The 25,382-nt window shown below is 44.2% G+C and overlaps 1 protein-coding gene across 3 annotated transcripts in view; it reads left to right on the top strand.

The window, feature by feature from the left end:
• Window positions 1-25,382, top strand: part of COL27A1 (collagen type XXVII alpha 1 chain) — a 2,221,286-nt gene that overhangs the window by 1,721,953 nt on the left and 473,951 nt on the right. For all 3 annotated transcript variants that reach the window (XM_085614179.1, XM_085614180.1, XM_085614178.1), the window contains exons 46-47: window positions 2,367-2,420; window positions 2,506-2,613. In XM_085614179.1, coding sequence (XP_085470305.1) covers window positions 2,367-2,420; window positions 2,506-2,613 — 162 coding nt within the window. The remainder of the gene's footprint in view (window positions 1-2,366; window positions 2,421-2,505; window positions 2,614-25,382) is intronic.

Raw genomic sequence — 25,382 nt, 5'->3', positions numbered from 1 at the left:
TCCTGCCAGCGCCCAGGGTTGGGTGGGTTAGCCTGGTTGGCATGGTGCGAAGGCTTTGCCCCTCCTGCCAGTGCCCAGGGTTGGGTGGGTTGGCATGGTTGGCATGGCGCAGAGGCTTTGCCCCTCCTGCTAGCGCACAAGGTTGGGTGGGTTGGCATGGTTGGCATGGCACGAAGGCTTTGCCCCTCCTGCCAGCACCCAGGGATGGGTGGTTTGGCCTGGTTGGCATGGCGTGGAGGCTTTGCCCCTCCTGCCAGCGCCCAGAGATGGGTGAGTTGGCCTGGTTGGCATGGTGCAAAGGCTTTTCCCCTCCTGCCAGTGCCCAGGGTTGGGTGGGTTGGCATGGTTGGCATGGCACGGAGGCTTTGCCCCTCCTGCTAGCGCCCAGGGTTGGGTGGGTTGGTATGGCGTGAAGGCTTTGCCCCTCCTGCCAGCTCACAGGGATGGGTGGGTTGGCCTGGTTGGCATGGTGCAAAGGCTTTTCCACTCCTGCCAGTGCCCAGGGTTGGGTGGGTTGGCATGGCACGGAGGCTTTGCCCCTCCTGCTAGCGCCCAGGGTTGGGTGGGTCGGCATGGCGCGAAGGCTTTGCCCCTCCTGCCAGCGCCCAGGGATGGGTGGGTTGCCCTGGTTGGCATGGCGCGGAGGCTTTGCCCCTCCTGCCAGCGCCCAGAGATGGGTGAGTTGGCCTGGTTGGCATGGTGCGAAGGCTTCGGCCCTCGTTCGCCTCAGGCTGCCCTCCCTCCCGTGGTGCCCCCCCCCTGGGTATTTCATTCCTGGGGTAAGGACCCGGCAGTAGAATGGATACTCACTCAACCCTCCCGCCTCCCCACTCTGAGGAGTGATTACTGTCTGGGAGGGGGTAATTCACATCATTTGATGTTGTAGAATTATGATTTTTTCTTTTTTATAATTACGTATAACTATACAAAATGCAAAGCATGCCTTTGGCACTGTATTTTAACGCGAAATGCCTTCTCACGTGTCCACTTTAGCCGAGAGGACACATTTCACGCAAAAAGTGCAAAAACCCACCGCAAACAACATCCACTCGCCTTCTGTCGTCTGCGTTTGCAGTAAATGTTAACAGTGAATGGCACTTTGCCTATGAATTCTTACCACAAACGGTGTGTAATTAGCATAAAGCTTAACTCTGCTCATTTGGTGTAGCAAGAATACAAAATTACCAAATGTTGCTAATTAAACTGGCCTTACCCAAATGTGGCCTGGGCCTAGTTACTTTGCTGTCTGTGCGGTACCGGGTGAGTTTGGGGCACTCCATGAGTTGGAATCCATTGGCACATCTTTGCCTCTGAGGCCAAAGAAGGTCGAGAAGAGACACGAGGGGCAGCGGCGGCGCCAGCTGGGATAGGGGACATCAGACCCCGATGTTGCCTGAGCTTACTTGGAGCCATGGCGCCACCGTCAGCAGGGAAGCGGTATTGCAGCTTTTGCAGATCCCGTTAGCACCAGGAGGGGATTCATGAGGTGAGGAAGCAGCAGGTGGAGAGCGCGTGCACCAGGGATCGTCATTGAAGAAAAGTAACATTTTCTTCCATCTGTTTCCTTCACAAGCGAAGTGACCGAGTTCACCCTTAACTGGTCCTGGGCTTCAGGAACAGGCTGTGATGCCTGGCGGTTACTAGCGGTCACTAGCAGTCACTGGCGGTCACCAGCAGTCACAAGCAGTCTCTAGCGGTCACTAGCAGTCACTGGCGGTCACTAGAAGTTACTGATGGTCACTAGCGGTCACTACCAGTCACTGGCAGTCACTAGCAGCCACAAGCAGTTACTAGCAGCCACAAGCAGTCACAAGCAGTCACTAGCGGTCACTAGCGGTCACTAGCAGTCACAAGCAGTCACTAGCGGTCACTAGTAGTCACTAGCAGTCACTAGCAGCCACAAGCAGTCACTAGCGGTCACTAGTAGTCACTAGCTGTCACTACCAGTCACTGGCCGTCAGTAGCAGTTACTTGCGGTCACTACCGGTCACTAGCAGTTACTGATGGTCACTAGCAGTCACTCTCTGTCACTAGCAGCCACTAGCAGACACTGGCGGTCACTAGCAGTCACTAGCAGTAAACTAGCGGTCACTAGCAGTCATTAGCGGTCACTGATGGTCACTAGCAGTCACTCTGTCACTAGCAGTCACTAACGGTCACTAGCGGTCACTAGCAGTCACTAGCTGCCTCTGCTCCCCTCATGAATGCCCTGGCGACCCACTTTGGTGGCACGGAACCTGGGTAGCACCCCAGCTTCTGCTCACCACCACCCCCCTCCCCCACGACTGCCCTGGAGACCCCCTTGGGTGGCACATGTCTCTCAACAAGGAAGGCCTCTTAGCTCTTCTTTTCTCTCTCTCTTCCAGGGCCCCAGAGGGAAGCCGGGACCGAGTGGTGAGGTGGGGGCACCGGGAATGCCAGTAAGTATTGAAATCAAGCGCACAAACTCGTGCCTCGCGGCGCTGATACGCTGGTTCTCATTCTAGCCTTTTCTTTGGTTTTTAGGGCCTGGTCGGGCCACTGGGCCCTAAAGGGGTCGTGGGCAGACAAGGCTTGGAGGGACCCCCAGGGGCAGATGGGACGCCCGGGGCGGATGGTGCAGTTGGACTGCAGGTGAGATGTGACATGTTTATCACATTGGAAAGCAAGAGGCTGGGAGAGTGAGGCACATGGAAGGGCTGATGGGGAGGCAGAAGAGGTAGAGAGAAGGAAGGGGATAGGCGGATAGAGAATGAGGAGATGAAGAGGGGAGACCTGGGGAGAGTGGAGGGGGGTGAGAGAGTGATGGAGAGCTGGGGCAGAGAGCCATGGGCAGGGACACATTTAGACACACACACGGCAAACAGAAGCAGAGGTACTCTTAACATAGAGACATTCAGAGAGATGAAGGAGCTTTTATACATGTACAAGAGCACACAGAGTGGAAGCACAGAGGAATTCATGTACAAGGACATGCAGAGGGACAGAGTTATACATGTGCAAGAGCACACAGGCACAGAGGTATACATGTACAAGGACGCAAAGAGTGTGAAGGTACAGAGGTATACATGTACAAGGACACGCAGAGACCAGAGGTATACATGTACAAGGACACACAGAGACCAGAGGTATACATGTACAAGGACACGCAGAGACCAGAGGTATACGTGTACAAAGACACGCAGAGTGTGGAGGTACAGAGGTATACATGTACAAGGACACACAGAGCAGAAGCACAGAGGTATACATGTACAAGGACATGCAGAGGGACGGAGTTAAACATGTGCAAGAGCACACAGGCACAGAGGTATACATGTACAAGGACGCGCAGAGTGTGGAGGTACAGAGGTATACATGTACAAGGACACGCAGAGACCAGAGGTATACATGTACAAGGACACGTAGAGACCAGAGGTATAAATGTACAAGGACACGCAGGGAGTGGAGGTACAGAGGTATACATGTACAGGGACATGCAGAGACCAGCGGTATACATGTACAAGGACACACAGAGAGTGGAGGTACAGAGGTGTACATGTACAAGGACACACAGAGCAGAAGCACAGAGGTATACATGTTCAAGGACATGCAGAGGGACGGAGTTATACATGTACAAGGACACGCAGAGTGTGGCGGTACAGAGGTATACATGTACAAGGACATGCAGAGACCAGAGATATAAATGTACAAGGACACGCAGAGAGTGGAGGTACAGAGGTATACATGTACATGGACATGCAAAGACCAGAGGTATACATGTACAAGGACACGCAGAGAGTGGAGGTACAGAGGTATACATGTACAAGGACATGCAGAGACCAGAGGTATACATGTACAAGGACACGCAGAGAGTGGAGGTACAGAGGTATACATGTACAAGGACACACAGAGCAGACGCACAGAGGTATACATGTACAAGAACATGCAGAGGGATGGAGTTATACATGTACACGGACACGCAGAGTGTGGAGGTACAGAGGTATACATGTACAAGGACACGCAGAGACCAGAGGTATAAATGTACAAGGACACACAGAGAGTGGAGGTACAGAGGTATACATGTACAAGGACATGCAGAGACCAGAGGTATACATGTACAAGGACACGCAGAGAGTGGAGGTACAGAGGTATACATGTACAAGGACATGCAGAGACCAGAGGTATACATGTACAAGGACACGCAGAGCAGACGCACAGAGGTATACATGTACAAGGACATGCAGAGGGATGGAGTTATACATGTACACGGACACGCAGAGTGTGGAGGTACAGAGGTATACATGTACAAGGGTACGCAGAGACCAGAGGTATAAATGTGCAAGGACACGCAGAGAGTGGAGGTACAGAGGTATACATATACAAGGACATGCAGAGACCAGAGGCATACATGTACAAGGACACACAGAGCAGAGGCACAGAGGTATACATGTACAAGGTCACGCAGAGACCAGAGATATACATGTACAAGGACGCGCTGAGTGGAGGTACAGAGCTATACATGTACAAGGACATGCAGAGGCCAGAGGTATATATGTACAAGGACTCGCAGAGAGTGGAGGTACAGAGGTATACATGTACAAGGACTCGCAGAGAGTGGAGGTACAGAGGTATACATGTACAAATACATGCAGAGAACAGAGGTATACATGTACAAGGACTCGCAGAGAGTGGAGGTACAGAGGTATACATGTACAAGGTCACGCAGAGACCAGAGATATACATGTACACGGACACGCAGAGTGTGGAGGTACAGAGATATACATGTACAAGGACATGCAGAGACCAGAGGTATACATGTACAAGGACACGCAGAGAGTGGAGGTACAGAGGTATACATGTACAAGGACATGCAGAGACCAGAGGTATACATGTACAAGGACACGCAGAGCAGACGCACAGAGGTATACATGTACAAGGACATGCAGAGGGATGGAGTTATACATGTACACGGACACGCAGAGTGTGGAGGTACAGAGGTATACATGTACAAGGGCACGCAGAGACCAGAGGTATAAATGTGCAAGGACACGCAGAGAGTGGAGGTACAGAGGTATACATATACAAGGACATGCAGAGACCAGAGGCATACATGTACAAGGACACACAGAGCAGAGGCACAGAGGTATACATGTACAAGGTCACGCAGAGACCAGAGATATACATGTACAAGGACGCGCTGAGTGGAGGTACAGAGCTATACATGTACAAGGACATGCAGAGACCAGAGGTATATATGTACAAGGACTCGCAGAGAGTGGAGGTACAGAGGTATACATGTACAAGGACATGCAGAGACCAGAGGTATACATGTACAAGGACTCGCAGAGAGTGGAGGTACAGAGGTATACGTGTACAAATCCATGCAGAGACCAGAGGTATACATGTACAAGGACTCGCAGAGAGTGGAGGTACAGAGGTATACATGTACAAGGTCACGCAGAGACCAGAGATATACATGTACAAGGACGCGTTGAGTGGAGGTACAGAGCTATACATGTACAAGGACACGCAGAGACCAGAGGTATATATGTACAAGGACACACGCAGAGGCATAGAGTTATATGTGTACAAGGACATGCAGAGAGCAGAAGGCACAGAGTTGTACATGTACAAGGACACACAAACAGCAGAGGAATGGAGTTATACATGTACAAGGACACACAGAGAGCAGAGGCATAGAGTTTTGCAGCGTGAATCCTTTTCTGAATTCACATGCTGTGCATCATTCTGCCATCTAGTGGTTGGGTTCGGAATAGTCTTTCTTTTTTTTCATTTTGGGCTTTGTCGATCACCCTTTGGTGGTAGGTACGTCCCCTGTGTGACGTCAGACAGCGCCCTGGAGGTTGTTGTGCGTGGTAGCCATCTTCAGATTCTTTTTTCTGTCGATGGGTCGGGAAGCAAGACGGGACGCTCTAAAGTTTTTTCAGGAAAAATTCCCGGAAGAAGATAAAGTCATGATTTCTAGTGGAAAACCAACATCAACCATCGATATCGCAACCGGAGAGCAAAGTTTAACTCCGAGAACGACACCCCTCATACCGAAGACATCAAGGGTCAACAAATGGCGAGGTAGGGGCCATGGAAAATACCACTTTCAAGTTCTGTCCCGAGTGTCACCTCAAATTCGCTCAACTCAATCCACATAACGTGTGCAACCGCTGCCTGCCCAAAGACCACAAAGACTGTGAGGCCTGCGCGGTGTTCTAGCCAAAAACTCTCAGGACACGCCTAAAGCAGAGAGAGGCCCACTACGCAACGATGTCCCAGGCAATGAAAAAACCTTCCATGAAGGACCTAGGTTTTACCAGTGACGAAGAGGACCAAGGAGTTCCAGCAGAATCAACGCACGAAGGATCAGACGTCGAAATTCTAGAGGAAGACTCCGAAAAAACCCACGCCCACAAAAATATGGTGAAAGATACAGAGAAAAAAACGGATAATGTAGGACACCATACACATCCGTCGAAACCAAAGGGCCATGATAATAAGGAACAGCCTAAGGCAGCCCCAACGCCGATGAAAAAGGCGATTGAAGGCCAGCCACGATCCAAGGAACCCCACGGAACCCTACCAAGGGATGCAGACTAGGGAAAATCACACAAGGTGCCGAAAACAAGGGTCGAACACGAACCCCCAAAGTGAACCCAGATGCCGTTGAAACCAGACGCAGGCGCGAGCAAGAAAAGAAAATATCCAGTCTCCGACGGCGAGAGAGCACTCAAAGTCGAGAAGAAAAGGAAATGGCTCAAAGCCGAAATGGCAACGCTCCTCCAGAAAAAGAAGGAGTTCTAAGCCTCACTCAAAGAATTCTGAATTCCTAAGACCCCTGTCGCTGAAGCGGACAATGTCGACGCCGAAGGTGCGGAAGATGCTGAAGGGGAAGAAGAGATTCTCGAGTCACCTCCAACCACCAAACCTGGTGATGAAGATCTCGAGGAAGACATTGAGGCACCAGAAGAGGATGAAGCCTCTGAAAAGTTTCGAGGACACTTGGAATGACCTCAACACTGAAAGCCCAGAGAGGAGATATGCTGTTATCACTCGAAAGCATCCCCACCAGATGACATAGCCTTCTACAACGGCCTAGGAAAAAGAGCAGCCAACGCTTTCGGAGTTCCCCTCGAAGAGGAAAAGAGAGACACATGCTTCCTTTAAGAAACACTAACCACAGCCAAAACGGGGACACAATACCTACCAATGCTACCAAGCATCCTGGACCGAGGCAAAGAAGCCTTTACGGAGCCAGCCTCAAGCAAGGGGGTAACACTAAGGGTCAAAAAGAAGTACAAACCCTCTTCCAAGGACCCTAAGTATATCCAGGGTAACACAATGCCTGACTCCATCATTGTTACCACGGCCAGGAGAAGAGCAAATTCCCTCTCTAACAGTGGACCACCCCCAGAGAAAGAAAGCAAATGTATGGGTATGGTAGGGAGAAAAATGGAAAAGGAAGCAGTGACGCAGTGGGGCATCGGAAACTCTAATGCCCTGCTGAACAGGCACGGACACCAGCAATGGGATGACATTGAGGAACTCATCAACAAGCTCCCTAAAGAAGACAAGAAAAGAGGTAAATCTATTGTTGGAGAAGTCAAACACATCGCTAACACATGCCTTAAATTAGCACTCAATGCGGCAGACACGGCCAGCAAACAGATGTGCACAGGAACCACACTAAGAAGGCATGACTGGCTTAGAATATCAGGTTTTAAGCAGGAGGTTCAAACCTCCAGCATTAACAGACCATTTACAGGGGAGGCACTATTTGGAAAAGAAGTGAGTGAATCTCTCCAGCAGATAAAAAAAAATAACAAAACCGCAAGAGCTATGGGAGCCCTGCAACAAAGAGGTACCTTCAAACGAGGAGGGTTTAACGGAAGAAAACCCACAGGAAGAAGAGCCTTTGTTCAAGCACAGCAAATCTCTCATCAACAACAGGGCCAAGGGAATGGTCAACAAACAAACCAACAAGCAGGATACAAAACTGGCAACAGCCAAAGCAGTCCTGTCAAAGAAGAGGTAGAGGCCAGTCCTCTAGAGGAAGAGGAAATGGCTCAAATTGACTCCTGCAAAAGAAAAGACCCCCACACAACACCAGCGGGAGGCAGAATATCACAGTACCTACAACATTGGCGAAAGATCAGCACAGACAATTGGATATTAAAGTTGGTAAAATACGGGTATTGCATACAACTAACAAAAACACCACCAGCAAACCCACCAAAAATAAATAGGTACCTCAAATCGGAACTCATACAGTTAAACTCAGAGATCAAAGACCTTATTCAAAAACAAGCAATAGGATTGGTACCAGAACAGGACTTTTTCAAAGGAAGCTACTCTCCGTATTTCCTAGTCCCTAAACAGGACCTATCACTAAGACCAATCCTGGACCTAAGGTTCATAAACAAATTCATCTTGACACAGCATTTCAAAATCACTACACTCCAGGAAATAATTCCACAAATTCAAAAAGGAGATCACATGGCAACAACAGATCTCAAGGGCGCCTTTTTACACATTCCCATGAACAAAAGCCACAGAAAATATCTCCGGTTCCTTCACAAGGGAACTCACTATCAGTTCAAAGTACTTCCTTTCGGGATAAAATCAGCACCACGGGTCTTCACCAAGTGCATAGCAGCAGTCGTAGCGCACCTGCAAAAGGATAGAATGCACGTGTACCCTTACATGGACGACTGGCTTATCAAGGCAAACACAAATCAAACACTTCTCAGCCACGTTCAAATAGCAATCCACACACTCCAAGGATTAGGATTCTCAATAAATCACAAGAAATTCTCCACAAAACCAGAAAGGGAAAATACTTTCTTAGGTGCAAGACTAAACTCACAACTCGCACGGGCTTACCCTACGCAAAAGAGAATACAGGCGATCAAACAGGAAACCTCCATCTACCGGAAGAGTTAATCTCTGACAGTGAGTAGAGTCATGACACTCATGGGCATGACGGCGCATGCATCCCACACATTCCTCATGCCCACCTACATATGTGCCCCTTCCATGAATGGCTTTCCAACAACTGGTCACAGGTAGTTGGGAGGATCTAGTGGTGGTTACGCACAGGCTGCAAGCAGAGATACAATGGTGGCTTCCAACAACATAGCACAGGGCAGACCGTTCAGGAGCCCAACTCATTCTGTGACAATCACTACGGACTCATCCCTCAACGATTGGGAGCGCACCTCAAACTACTGAAGATATGAGGCCAGTGGAACGACCTCGACTCCATAAAACACATCAATTACCTGGAAATGAAACCAGTGCTCCTGGCACTGAAAGCGTTCCAGGAACACATTCGCACGAGGACTGTCTTGGTTCAAACAGACAACACCACCACAATGTTCTACCTCAACAAAAAGGGAGGTACGAAATCATTCCCGCTTAACGATCCAGCACCTTGAGACCCTCACGGGTGAGTACCGCGCTGATTGATTGAGCTCAACAGATCGGGCAGTGGGCAATTTCTCAAAGGATCAATCTGCAACCAATACATCTACCGGGAGTATACAACACAACAGAAGATCTTCTGAACAGACAGAACAACTGCTCCCACGAGTGGGAATTAAAGCACAAAACTGTACAATACATCCTCAACCTCTGGGGAACCCCAGGGATAGACCTGTTTGCGACAATACAGAACAGGAAATGCCAGTTCTTTGCCTCCAGGTTTCCTCACCACCTTTCAAGAGGGAATGTCCTGTCGCTAAACTGGTCAGGAGCATTTGCATACACTTTTCCACCAATGTCCCTAATCCAAAGAGTTTTGGAAAAAGCAAGACAGCCAGGGACAAACCTAATTCTCATTGCTCCACACTGGGCCAGACAAACATGGTACTCAAGTCTGCTAGAGCTGTCCAAGGGGCAAATAATCAAAATCAGAGCGGACAAGGACCTGCAAACAATGCCACAGGGCCAAATCTTTCACCCGGAGCCAACAACGCTGCGCCTAGTGGCCTGGCACCTGAATACGTAGAGTTTGGCCACCTCAGCCTGCCTCAACGAACAATTGAAATTCTAAAGGAGGCAAGAAAAACTACAAGACAATGCTATGCCGCAAAATGGAAGCGGTACACTACTTAGTGCACGGTTGTATGACATAATTTCGACAGACAGAATATCGACCTACAAATATATCGCAACAAAAATATCGATGTCAAGAATATCGACATCCTATCTACAACATGGTAAGTACAAAAATATCGAAAATTAAATATCGATGTCAAAAATATCGTTATTAAAAATATCGTTTTTCTTTTACTTTAAAAATATATGTAAAATAAACCAAATTATACTTAGAAATTAAATAAACATAATTAAATATATTGTATAATATTTAAAATGTATAATTAATATATATAGTTTAATAAAACTTTAATTAAACATGTACATATAATTTATAATATATATACTTACTGAATAATTAATTTTACTAATAATTTCTGTAACGTATAAATTATTAAATGTTTTTAAAAATTACCAATACATCTATACACATAAAATAATAACATTAATAAATATTTAATAATTACATATAGCAAATAAAAATCAATATTTTTAACGTGATTAATTTTTATTATTAATGATATATTACAATAGCAAAAAATATACAAAACATATGAAATATCAGACACAATAAAACTACTAGTCCAACTCCAACAAAAACAACAATAAGGAAAATGTTGGATACCGTAGGGGTAAAAATTACTATTCCAACTCCAAAGAATGCAACAGTAGGGAAAGCGTTGGATAGCGTAGGGTTAAAATTACTATTCCAATTCCAGAGAGTGCAATAGTAGGGAAAGCGTTGGATAGCGTAAAGGTAAAAATTACTATTCCCACTCCAGAGAGTGCAACAGTAGGGAAAACGTTGGATAGCGTAGGGGTAAAAATTACTATTCCAACTCCAAAGAGTGCAACAGTAGGGAAAGCGCTGGATAGCGTAGGGGTAAAAATTACTATTCCAACTCCAGAGAGTGCAACAGTAGGGAAAGCGTTGGATAGCGTAGGGGTACAAATTACTATTCCCACTCCAGTAAGTGAAACAGTAGGGAAAGCGCTGGATAGCGTAGGGGTAAAAATAACTATTCCAACTCCAAAGAGTGCAACAGTAGGGAAAGCGTTGGATAGCGTAGGGGTAAAAATTACTATTCCAACTCCAGAGAGTGCAATAGTAGGGAAAGCGTTGGATAGCGTAAAGGTAAAAATTACTATTCCCACTCCAGAGAGTGCAACAGTAGGGAAAACGTTGGATAGCGTAGGGGTAAAAATTACTACTCCAACTCCAAAGAGTGCAACAGTAGGGAAAGCGCGGGATAGCATAGGGGTAAAAATTACTATTCCAACTCCAGAGAGTGCAACAGTAGGGAAAGCGTTGGATAGCGTAGGGGTACAAATTACTATTCCCACTCCAGTAAGTGAAACAGTAGGGAAAGTGCTGGATAGCGTAGGGGTAAAAATTACTATTCCAACTCCAAAGAGTGCAACAGTAGGGAAAGCGTTGGATAGCGTAGGGGTAAAAATTACTATTCCAACTCCAGAGAGTGCAATAGTAGGGAAAGCGTTGGATAGCGTAAGGGTAAAAATTACTATTCCCACTCCAGAGAGTGCAACAGTAGGGAAAGTGTTGGATAGCGTAGGGGTAAAAATTACTATTACCACTCTAGTGAATCCAACAGTAGGGAAAGCGTTGGATAGCGTAGGGGTAAAATTTACTATTCCCACTCCAGAGAGTGCAACAGTAGTGAAAACGCTGGATAGCGTAGGGGTACAAATTACCATTCCCACTCCAGTAAGTGAAACAGTAGGGAAAGCGCTGGATAGCGTAGGGGTAAAAATTACTATTCCAACTCCAGAGAGTGGAACAGTAGGAAAAGCGCTGGATAGCGTAGGGGTAAAAATTACTATTCCTACTCCAAAGAGTGCAACAGTAGGGAAAGCGCTGAATAGCGTAGGGGTAAAAATTACTATTCCAACTCCAGAGAGTGCAATTGTAGGGAAAGCGTTGGATAGCGTAAGGGTAAAAATTACTATTCCCACTCCAGTGAGTCCAACAGAAGGGAAAGCGTTGGATAGCGTAGGAGTAAAAATTACTATTCCCACTCCAGAGAGTGCAACAGTAGGGAAAGCGTTGGATAGCATAGGGGTACAAATTACTATTCCCACTCCAGTAAGTGAAACAGTAGGGAAAGCGCTGGATAGCGTAGGGGTAAAAATTACTATTCCCACTCCAGAGAGTGCAACAGTAGGAAAAGCGCTGGATAGCGTAGGGGTAAAAATTACTATTCCTACTCCAGATAGTAAAACAGTTGGGAAAGCACTGGATAGCATAGGGATTCTATAAACATAATAACCAATTAAATAATTAGTTATAAAAAAATAGCATATTAATAATTATTTACAAATTATGTATTATTAAATACCAATTATTTAAAATAAATATTTATATAAATAACTTTAAATTACATCCCACACTATTCCCCCTTTAACACACAACACACTACACATACAAAATACACAATACATTTAAATATCAGTTTATCTATTATTTACAATTAATAATACATTCTTTATAATTAATATACTTATTATTTACAAATTTATACATATTAACTACCAAATTACAATTATTCACAAATTAATTATTATTTAACAATACATTAATTAGCAATAACAACAAACAACATGAAATAATAAATTATTTATATTGACTATATTTAACGTACTAATAACAATTAATTACCAATTAATAATTAATTAACAAATAATTATTATTAATTACAAATAATTAAAAATTATCAGTAATTATTTGAATTTAATTACATCCCACCCTATTCCCCTATAAACCCACAACCCACTACACATAAAAATTCACATAATTAATTTAAGCATCAATTAATCACTTAATAAAATTAAATCACCAATATTAATATTAAACTAATTATAACTTATATAATTAACCAATTAATACAATTAATTTACAATTAATAATTAATTAACAATTAATTAATCAATTAATATATTTAATTAGTAATTAATTAACAATTAATTAATCATAAATACCAATTAAACAATACATATTAATTTATTAATTATAATTAAATTACTTCCCACCCTATTCCCCTATAAACCCACAACCCGCTCTGATACTAAAACGCTAAATTATATTATAAATAATTATTAATCACTAAACATTTTTTTTTAAATGTATTAAAATACATTACAATAATCTTTCACATACAAATAAAATACATATTAAAATACATTACACTAATAAAATATCGATATTCTTGACATCGAAATTTTTGATTACGATATTACTTACATCTATATTAATGACTTCGATATTATTAACTTCGATAATACTTACCTTGGGGTCGATATTCTGTCCATCGATATTCTTGACTTCGATATTCTTTACCTACGATATTTACAACTCGATATACTTGTAGGTCGACATTTAAAACTCGATATTTAGACTGCTCACCTTAGTGCACAGCTAACAACCGAATGAACTCAATCAATACACAGGAAACAGTGATCATATATCTAACTCATCTCCTAGACAGTCACATCAACAACTCAAGCATAAAGGTGCACCTCACAGCCAACATACCTTACACCAGGGGAAAGACATGCAAAAGCTTTTTCAGAAGACCGGTCATAAAACGGTTCCTAGAGGGGTCTAAAAGAATTGCGCCCCCTAGATCAGCTCCAGTCCCCATGTGGAGCATAAATACCGTGCTCACACGACTTATGACAAAACCATTTGAGCCCATGCATAAGGGAGAGTAAGTGAGTTACAAGCGCTAACCATACAAGAACCATACATGCAAATCCATAAGGACAAAGTTATTTTAAAAACTAACTCACAATTCCTACCAAAAATGATATCTAAATATCACCTAAATGAAAGTATTCTCCTTCCAGTCTTCTTCAAGGACTCAAAAAGAAGAGGAGAAAGAAGCCTCCATAGCCTGGATGTAAGGAGGGCACGACATACTCACATACTAAAACAGGGACGCCTTTCACAGAAGCAACCATTGCACGATGGATAGTCCAAACCATCCAACTATGCTATACCACCACAAACAAAGAACTAAGGGCCATATGTATCACAATTGAGTTTTGCGATTCTCAAGTTGCGATTTTCAGCGAATCGCAATTTGAGAATCGCAAAATGCAATGTATGTGGGATTTGCTAATAATTTTGCGAATCCCACATATTCCTTGTTTGCGATCGCAAATTGAGATTCGCAAATAAGGAATACCTTCCCATTCATTCCTATGGGCTAGGAGGCCCATAGGAATGAACGGGAAGGCATTCTCAATTTGCGATTAGCAATTAGAGAATCGCAAATTGAGAATGCAATTTCAAGGGTGCCAGGGTGCCAAAAGGACACCCTGTTGCACCCCTGAAATGTGCATGTGTGCACATGTGACACACATACATGCCCTACGAGCATGTATGTGCGCCACATGGCACTTTAAAAAATGCAAAATAGTGCATTTTTAAGTGAAATCGCAATATACCACCAACTTCAAGTTGGTGGTAATTTGCGATTCTTCAAGGCCAAATCGCACTTTCTTTTGTGCTTCTTACATTGCATTTAAGGAATCGCAATTTGCTATTCCTTAAATGCAATCGCAAAATAGGGAATCGCACAATTAGTGATTCCTTATTTTGCGAGGGGTTTTTTGTGTGATACATTGCACACTGCTAATTTGCGATCGCAAACGCTGAAATTCTGCAAATTTGGCCTTACGGGTACAACCAACAGCTCACTCACCCAGGAAGAAGGGAGCGACTCATTTATTGCCAATGTGCCCATAGACACTATATGTGCAGCAGCTACATGGGCAACACCACACACCTTCACAAAACATTACTGTGTGGACATATAAATAAATAAGGAAGCAGAAATACGGCAAAAGGTACTTCAACAACTGTTCGCAAAGTCTTCGTCTTACCAGAGCTTCCCCAAGAAGGGAGAAAACGCTACGTAATCTGATGCACAGCATATGAATCCAGAAAAGGATTCATGCTGCAAAACGAAATGGTTACTTACCAGTAGGAGTTGTTTTGCAGCTGGAAGAGTTTTCTGGATTCACATGCGACCCACCCGGCCTCCCCTAGAAGTAATACAAACAGGTGGGAAATCATATGTTCGAGGCATGTGAGCTGTAGATCACATGCTTTGCATAGTCTGCCATCTAGTGTTGGGTCCGGATGTTTGCACTTTGTTTTTCTTCTAAGAAGTCTTTTCCAGTCACGAAGTAGGTGACTTCTCCTTTCGGCGATAGAGCGTATGGGCATCGACTCCATTATTAGATTGTTTTTTTCTGCCTTCAGGTTCGGATGTGAATTGCCGTGCTCCGGTTCGACACTGTTGTTTGGGTTCCCCTCGATGCGCAATCCACTACCCTCGATGGAATTGTTTCTCGATCGCTTTTCCAATTCTCTGCATATTGTTTCGAGTCAAACTCTTCAATCGGAAGATTTGTGGAGGGCCGTTAGGCCTACCCGCTTCAGGCTCGCTAGCAGTCGATGGAACAGACTCCATTCAAATTCTGTGCCGGGTGTCGTGCTAAGTTTCCGCGCACCAACTAGCACGAAGTGTGCTACCTCAGTCTATCCCCGGAACACAACGAACAAGACTGAAACACGTGCCGATTGTTTCGGTCCAAGAAGACGCTCCCTGAAGTCAGGCTCGACGTCATGAAATGCACCAACAAAGCGGCTCTGCATCAGACATCTTCAGCGAAGATTTCGACCAGGAAGAATTCCAAGCACAAGGAGCCGAAGAAGAGGGGGAACACATCTCCGTGTCCGACGCCGACTCTGACCTGGAAGAACAAGAACAAGCAACACCTGGTCAGCTTAATGTGAGTACAGACACCTCCTACCCAAACATTTGTTGAAGAAAAAGGCTCCGGTCGTTACTCTGCCCTCGGACCAAGCTTGGCACAGAGAAAAAGTTTTGGATGGCCCGCCATCCAGCCCGGCACTGAAACACAAGTCAAAGCCTTCCAACTCGGGATCAAGTCGGCCCCACGTCGATACTGAACCGAAACTATAGGCATCGAAATCGAAGCATGTCATTGTGGCCGTTCCCTCACTACATAAGAGTAAATCTTCGGAGACGAAAGCTTAGGAGCCAAAACTTTCGATGCCAAAAATTATGACGCCCACAGGAAAAACTACTGTTCCATCCAAAGAGCCTTGTTTCGACGTTCCGGCTCCGGTCGTTACTCTGCCCTCGGGCCAAGCTTGGCACAGAGAAAAAGTTTTGGATGGCCCGCCATCCAGCCCGGCACTGAAACACAAGTCAAAGCCTTCCAACTCGGGATCAAGTCGGCCCCACGTCGATACTGAACCGAAACTATAGGCATCGAAATCGAAGCATGTCATTGTGGCCGTTCCCTCACTACATAAGAGTAAATCTTTGGAGCCGAAAGCTTAGGAGCCAAAACTTTCGATGCCAAAAATTATGACGCCCACAGGAAAAACTACTGTTCCATCCAAAGAGCCTTGTTTCGACGTTCCGGCTGCAAACACGGATCCAAAACAAAAACAGCTGGGTATCCATCCAGATACTGGACATATTCATGTAAAACTGCCAGAGAAAAGGAAAATGGGGTTACAGGAGGACTACCACATTCCTTTAAAATGTAAGAATGTGGGTACTAACCCTTCTCCTCCTCCCAATACACCTCCTTCATCCATTGACCCAAATTTGCTCATCACACCCACACATTCTCCACCAACTCAATCACCTGATATACAAGATGAGGGGGATAGAGATGAAGATGCACCACAGGACACTAATGACCCCTGGGAGGACTAGAATACAGATCCGATCACACACAACGATCCGTATTTATACCCTTCCAGGCCATCACCACCTGATGACAACATATGGCATATAGATCTTCTTAATAGGTCTGCTCAATACCATGGAGTAGAATAAGACTCGTGAAGAGGATCTTCTACTTGAGACCTTAAGTTCCTCTCAGAGATCAGCACAAAGACTGCCTATGCTTTACCGAATGCGTAAACATACTGACGACATTTTGAAAGATCCTGTGCGGGCAAGAATTATCACCCAGAATTGAGAAAAAGTACAAGCCAGAACCGACTGACCCCACTTACATCAAGGGTCAATTTCCATTAGACTCCCTTGTAGTTTCCAACGCTCCCAAGAGAGCAGATTCACAAACTACAGGAGATGCCCCTCCTCCAAAAGAGTAGCATTGCAAGCAGCCAATCACTGGCAAATTACAAATGAACAAGCTCTTTTAGCTCGCTACGATAGAGGTCATTATGATGAGCTAGAAAAATTAATGCAGTTTTTATCTGACGAGTACAAAACCAAAGCTAATGACCTAATTCCGGAAGGTAAATTAATTACCAATACTTCTATTAGGTGCGCCTTAGACGCAGAAGACACAGCGGCACATGCGGTCAACACCAGTGTGTTGCTACGCAGACATGCTTGGCTCAGAATTTCGGGGTTCAAACCCGAGGTCCAAGCCTCAATTCCAAACCAACTCTTTACTAAAGAACACCTATTTGGCCCTACAGTGGACACTTTTCTAGAGAACACGGAAAAAAGACACTGGGGTTGCAAAATCTATGGGGGCTTTGCAACTCCCTTCCAATCGGGGATCCTTTCATCGCTCCTCTTAAAGGGGCGGCTCCAAAACCACTTCATCAGAGAATCCCCCCTCCTCTTACAAGGGCAATAATCAATCACCCTCATCAAGAGGTTACTTTGGAGGAGGATTTATAGAGAACAACGGCAAGGGAAGAGGCAGAGACAACTCAACACGCACTTCCCCTGCAAACACCAAACAGTGACTTCCTTCCTCTACCCCTGATCATTCCACTCCTGTCAGGGACGTCTCTCCCAATTTCTACCCGTCTGGAATACAATCACCTCAGACAGATGGGTCTTACAAACTATCCAATATGGTTATTGCCTCGAACTTACAGACACTCCGCCAAACATTCCTCCAAGATCACATGTGATGTCACAAGAACATCTCAACCTCCTCAAACAAGAAGTTCTATGTCTATTATAAAAAGGAACTATAGAACCAGTCCCATTACAATATCAAGATACAGGTGTATACTCCCTATACTTCTTAATTCTCCTAAAAGACGGCTCTCTCAGACCTATACTGGACCTCAGAGACCTGAATCTATACATCCAATCGGATCACTTTCCTATGGTGACACTCCAACAAGTACTCCCACGACTTCTTCAAGGCGACTTTCTGTCAACCTTAGATTTAAAGGACGCCTACTTCCACATCCCGATACACCCCGCTCACCGCAAATACCTCAGCAGTAATCGCAGCTCATCTACAAAGCCAACACATTCACGTCTTCACATATATTGACGACTGGCTCATAAAAGCAAGCTCACAAGCAAACTGTCTACAACACACTCACAAAACAGTCCAGCTGCTCCACGACCTAGGATTCTCAGTCAATCTGGCCAAGTCCCATCTCCAACCCTCCAACACGCAGGCATACTTGGGGGCCACTATAGATACACAAAAAGCTCTGGCCTATCCCAATCTGGCAAGAATCCGCAAAATTCAAACTTTACTTTCCCAGTTGCAGCCTCAACACTCATTGCCAGCTCGGGCATTCATGCAGTTACTAAGAATGATGGCCTCTTGCATCCTAAAAGTCCCTCATGCAAGACTTCAAATGCGTCCCCTTCAGGAATGCGTAGCACGTCAGTGGAACCAGGCTCAGGGTCAGTTATCAGATCTAGTGTTGGTGGACGGCCGCACTCATCGCTCTCTGCAGTGGTGGAATCCACAAAACTTTCCAAAGGGCGGACCTTCATAGACCCGGTTCCACAGACAGTGCTAACACTAACAGCAGACGCATCGCTCACTGGTTGGGGAGCTCATCTCCAAACTCACACAATTCAGGGCATGTGGAACCTGCAGCAAAAGCAGCTTCACATAAATCACCAGGAGCTTCTAGCAGTATTTCTAGCGCTCAAAGCCTTTCAAATTCACCCAGTACTCAAAACTGTCCTGATACGCACGGACAACATGACAGCAATGTATTACATACAGAAACAGGGGAGACACTCTCTCTATAACGGTCTCAATTAGCACGGACCATCTGGAGGTGGGCCATACGTCACAAAATATATCTCCTCGCAGAACACCCTCCAGGAATAGACAATCAAATTTCGGATCTGCTCAGCAGACAGAGGCAACAGATCCACGAGTGGGAACTCCACCCTCAAGTTCTCCTCCTGTTCCTTCAGATGTGGGTCTTCCCAGACATAGATCTGTTCGCCACACACCAAAAGGCAAATTCCCAAGCTTCACGTCCAGGTATCCACACCCATTGTCCAGAGGCAATGAACTATGGATGAATTGGTCAGGGATATTTGCCTTTGCTTTTCCGCCTCTCCCACTCGTTGCATTAGTGGTTCGGAAGCTCAGGCAGGCGCCCCTGAAACTAATCCTAGTAGCTCCCACATGGGCCCATCAACCCTAGTTCATTACCCTGTTGGAGCTCTCAGTAGTTCCTCACCAAAGGCTACATCTTACACCCAATCTTCTCACGCGGAGCCGTGGAGAGATAAGACATCCAGATCCCAGCCATCTCAACCTTGCGATCTGGCACCTGAAGTCATAGAGTTTGGCTGCCTCAATCTTCCCCCAGACCGCATGAACATTATCAAAGAGGCTAGACGTCCTCCCACAAGGGCATTTTATGCAGCAAAATGGAAGCGGTTTGTGATAACAATTAAATCAACCCGCTTGATGCTTCCGTTCAAAACATCATCTGCTACTTACTGCATCTCCAGCGTTCCCATTTAGCGTACACATCCATACCCTTACATCTTGCTGCAATAGCTGCATACCTTCAAAATAGACAACATCTGTCTCTCTTGAGGGAGCCTGTTATTAAAGCATGTATGGAAGGACTTAAAAGAGTCATTCCCCCAAGACTTCCACCTGACCCAGTGTGGAATCTTAATATTGTCCTCACCAGACTCATGAGTCCACCCTTTGAACCATTGCACAAATGTGAGCTGCAATTTCTCACTTGGAAAGTCACTTTCCTCATAGCTATCACATAACTGAGGAGAGTAGGTGAGCTTCAGGCACTAACCATACAGGAACCATTTTTACAAGTAAACCAAATCAAAGTGGTTCTTCGGACTGAGCCAAAATGTTTACCCAAAGTAATTTCTGCCTTCCATATCAACCAATCTGTTGAGTTGCCTGTGTTCTTCCCTCAACCAGATTCTGTGGCAGACAGAACGCTCTCTACATACCTTAGATGTTAAAAGAACATTACTCTACTATATAGAAAGGACAAAACCTTTCTGTAAAACAAAACAACTCTTTGTGCTTTTGCTCCACCTCAGAAAGGCAATCCCATCTCAAAATCAAGTCTTGCACGGTGGATAGTCAAATGCATTCAGGCATGCTATGCAAAAGCAAAACGAACATTAACAATTCCCCCTCGAGCGCACCCCACCCGCAAACTAGGGGCTTCTATGGCCTTCTTAGGAAATATCCTCATATTTGACATCTACAAAGCTGCAACATGGTCTACACCTCACGCATTCACAAAACACTATTGTGTAGATGTGTTAACAAGACAGCAAGCTAGGGTGGGCCAAGCTGTTTTACGTACACTCTTTAAAAACTCTGCAACAGCTACAGGTTAGCCACCGCTTTAGGAGGTTACTGATGTATACAGTCTATGCAAAGCATGTGATCTACAGCTCACATGCCTCGAACGGAAAATGCTAGTTACCCAGTATGCATTTGTTCTTGGCATGTAGAGCTGTAGATTTACATGCGCCCACCCGCCTCCCCGGGTACCTATACCTGTTGCAGTGATATCCTACTTAGATGCATACACATGGACATTTCCATTCTACTACTCTTACTAACTCCATTATCACCCTCTGCGGGAAAACAATCTAACAATGCAGTCGATGCCCATGCACACTATCACCTACATTTGTTGATGGTGACCTCAGCTAGGCCTACCAGTGCAAGGGGTTCGCCCTTCTCTGCACAGAGTCCTCAGACCAATAGGAAGAAGTTGGCACAGAAACTGGAATAGAAGATACAAAGTTTAATAAACCTCATGAGGTGGAACTACATTCACACAGCACCCTTCGGTGTTGAGTGAAGTAGCACACTGAACAGAAGAAGCACGGTCCTTTTATACCCACACAGGGGCTGAAAAAGGCGGTACAAGAACGCATGAGAAGAGTTATGCACATAGATGGTCATACAGAAACTGCACAGTCAACAAGTAGGAGGAGTAATAAGTTTCTGACATCAGTTAGAACAGCCTGACAGTTCTATACTAGGAACAGGTGCACTCTACTAGCTAAGCATATCTGCGCATGTGCAAGACTCTGGGAGAGGGAAACAGCAAATGTCCAGCACATAGCTAACTAAAATGGCTGCCAAGTACAAAATGGCTTTCAGCTCATGCTAAGAGATTAATGCAATCTTCAACAGATGGTCCTTTTAGCATGAGCTAAAGACATTCCCATAATCCAGTAGGAAATATGCATATTATTTTTTTTTCATACATTTATCAATATCCTAATTCATTGCTTGGTGGGCATTTCTCATTCTAAATATTGTTAAGCGGGTATGTATAAGGTATAAGCAGGAGTACAAAGGGAACAGAGCATTGGGTCATACAGATAGCAGGAGAGAGTAATTACTATTATCAGAAACCGAACTATTAGCTTTCTAGTCCTAAGCAAATCCTAGAACCATCCAGTAAAAACATTTTCAAGACTCCTATGCATTTCAGTGACCATCAATTTCAACTTCAAAATAGCCAACAGCACATATCTCATAAAAACATTTTCACTAGACTTTTCCAGTGTTTCCTTTATGAGGGCTAGAGTATCCATCAAGGAAAGGGTAAAGTAACATTTGATTGCTCAGATGAACTTTTCTCTCGCAGAATAAACATTATTCCTAATACAATTATGAAAGTAGTCAGACATATTATTACAAAAATGATCCTGGATCCAGAGGACCAGGAGGACCACACAGGACCATGAGAATTAGGACGAAGAGCTGCAAAGGGTTGCTCCTCCTCAAAAATGGGACGACCAATGGGGTACATTTTCAACAAAAAAGAAAAAGAAGTCCTTGGGAAATTAAAGCCGCTGTACAACCAACCAGAGGGGAGTCTTCTCCCTGTGTCCGTTTGAGCCTCACAGGCAGGCTCTTGTTGTTCCCATGGTGGAGCTGCACAACTAGCAACTCAGGAATCACGGCCCAGTTTCAAGGGAAAAGTTTCTTCTTTCAGGATAGGGCAATCACCCACCAGGGCAAATGCGCTCGGCGATCCTGTCCAGTGTCTCAGGCAGTGCACCAGTTTCTTTCATTTCAATCTAACAGGCACCAGAGACACAGCACCTGTACCCTGAACTCAAGTCCTTACCTAACTCCTGTATTGCTCTGCTGGCACACTTCTCTTTCGTTGGGGCCATAGATTGCATTCAGTGTGCCCAGGTATCTCTTGACCAACAAAGGTGAAGACTTTACAGCCACTTTGGGACCAGGATTCAGAGGCCTGATGCTAGGATCTCTGAAGCAACCCTTGTTTCAAAGGGGGTTACCTCAAGCAAAAACTTTCTCGCCTTCCTGGTCGGTCTGTGACTCTCGGGTGGGCATCAAAAACTTGATCCACGATTTCTCCTTTCTGATTTGTGACCCCGTCTTTCGCCCACGACAGTGGCAGGGGTACACACTTCACATCCCAGTGCTTCCGGCCTTCTACCTTCACTGAGGTCCTAGTTGCCAGCAATGCCTGTGCTGGTTACCTTCACTTTGACTTCAAGCTGGACTGGTGCCGACTCTCCAAGCTGGATCTGATGTCCGGGCCCCTCTGGCAATGGTTGTAAGGCAGCAAATATCTATTGGTGGACAGAACAAAAGGTCTTTAGACAAGGCACAGAAATAATCTATCAACAGAGAGGATAGTCTCAGAATACTTCCTAGTCTAGGGACGCCCCATATATTAGCAAGGCACCCAAGAACCACTTTCATCTATGTGAGAGTAAAAGAAACAACAGCCTGGACCTATTGGTAAGTATAAAAGGAACTCTTTGGTGAACTGACAAGAGTAACACATCACCCAATCCCAAGCAGCCAAGGAAGTCTGTGTTCATTTACTAAATTCTGAGGAAAAGAGAAAAACAATACAGACATACTCCAAATCCTTACATCTGTATATTCCTATCTTAATCATCTAAAGACCCTCAAGAAAAAAGGAAATGTTCTACACTTTTACTCATAGACTTTGCATTACTTGTACAGGACTGCAGACACTTCTAAAATTATTTCTCTTAATAAAAGCACCTATATTGTATGCTTAGGACCATGCTCTCATGTTATAGGAGCAACAGGAAAATCTAAAACTGCTACTTTAACAGGGATTTCTATTACATAAAGAACTAAAAAACTTCAACATAATGGGTACATTTTCTCCAGCGGAACATCTTGTGACTAACAGACTCCTATAAAACAATATTTTCCTCAAAAATGTTTGCTAAGGATCACATGGGCATCTTCTCTGCATTCTATTTTTCACAATCCAAACTATGCAACATCAGCTCTAGTAAGGACTGTCAGTTTATTTACACAGACTAGCTAATAAAAGACTAGCAATTCCCTTGCAAAACTGTATGTAGCATGAGAATAACAAACAATAGTGGTGTTATCACCTGAGAATTTTAGAACAAAAACTACCCAAAGCTAGTTCCCCTTAAAGATCAAATAAGGAAACCACAATCTAGACTACTCATCCTTTCATAATTTCATCAGACAGGATGGGCAGTAACATAGCAAATTTATTTATTCATTTTATTAATGCTAAAAATGTTTAAAACAGTATTACTGAATAGCCAATTAAATGTCTCATGGCTATTTCACAGACAGTTTAGACACGCTCAAAAGAAATTAGGAAAAAGAGAGAGAAAACATAAATTTGCCTACCCTTAATTTGTAGAGGAGCTAGCCTCCTCCCCCCATTTTTGACAGTAGGAAACCTGTAACAGGTTTCATTCTGTCAACACTATCAACCCCAATTTGTAGCAACTGGGCATAAACAAACTCTGAGGAGCTAAATAGCACATTGAGCTAGCTAAAGAACATATTCCTTTAGCAAATGTACAAGTGTGACACGAGGGCACATTAATTCAAACTAAATCCCATTGCTTCCTTAATTCAGCCCTGAAAGCATTAGTGCATATGACAGAGCCATTGTCTTAATAAAAGCTGACATATACCATTATTATTCAATCCGTTCATATGAGTGAACAAAAAACTTGCTTTTGCAAAAAAAAGCAAGCAAAACCTATTTCTCTCTCTGCCCTGCCATTTCGTCTTTCAAATGTCGAAATGTCAAAGCAAATGTTGTGCTGAGCCCTGCTTCTAAATGTAGAACTTCGACCTTTAACCTATTCGCAGCTGTTCCATCTTGAGTGCAAGGTTTTCATGCAGTTTTACTTTTACCAATCCAAAGTGACCCTGGAGACTGAAAACTCAACAGCAAAACCCACTCCATTCCTGTCTACCAGCAATTCAGAGGTAAGCTTAATAACTTCTGCCAGTTTTTTGTACATATTTATATTTGTAAGCAGTGTGCCGAGTGCTTGTCTAGCAGTATAGATGTCAGCTATTCATTCTATGCTTACATATGTGCATTTACTGTAGCCTGAGGCAGTTTAAAAGCTGCTCTGATTGGAATAACCTCATTTAAATAGTGAATTTTACTCAATTTCGACTTTGATGTTTGGGGCACTTAAAAATGAATATCCTACAATGTTTTTGCATAATAGTCATCCCCAGAATGTCCCCTACATATCCCAGAGATGTGGCATCAGAAATGTATAATGTATACCCTTATAAAAATGAGTTTTGTACGCCTGGGTAAAGTGACATTTCACATGTAAGTGACCCCCTATTGCTCTATAGCACGGCTTAAATTCAATTTGGATGCTAGGAGGTCACAGCATCATTATTAGGCATTATAAATATTAAAAAACAAATTTAATGCACCTATTTTAAATAACATTTTTTATATAATCAAAATATATTTTTTTGTAATAAATCCAGTCATTTTGATGAGTCCACATATGAAAAGCGAGCTGCATCCCTTGCCCATCATATTTAAACGCATTCATTCACAGCCCTAAGAACAGAAACTTAACTTGAAAGTCTGCGCCACTTTTAAAAGACAGTCATTATTATTTAACATCAAAAACCACTCTTATCCTTATTTAAAAAGGCATTAAGAAAATAAATCCCTACTGTCAATCTGTCCTCTGTTTATCAAAAATAAT

Source organism: Triturus cristatus, chromosome 1_2 (genome assembly GCF_964204655.1).
Source record: "Triturus cristatus chromosome 1_2, aTriCri1.1, whole genome shotgun sequence".
In the NCBI taxonomy this organism is placed as follows: domain Eukaryota; kingdom Metazoa; phylum Chordata; class Amphibia; order Caudata; family Salamandridae; genus Triturus; species Triturus cristatus.
This window is presented reverse-complemented; position numbering and strand designations above follow the sequence as displayed.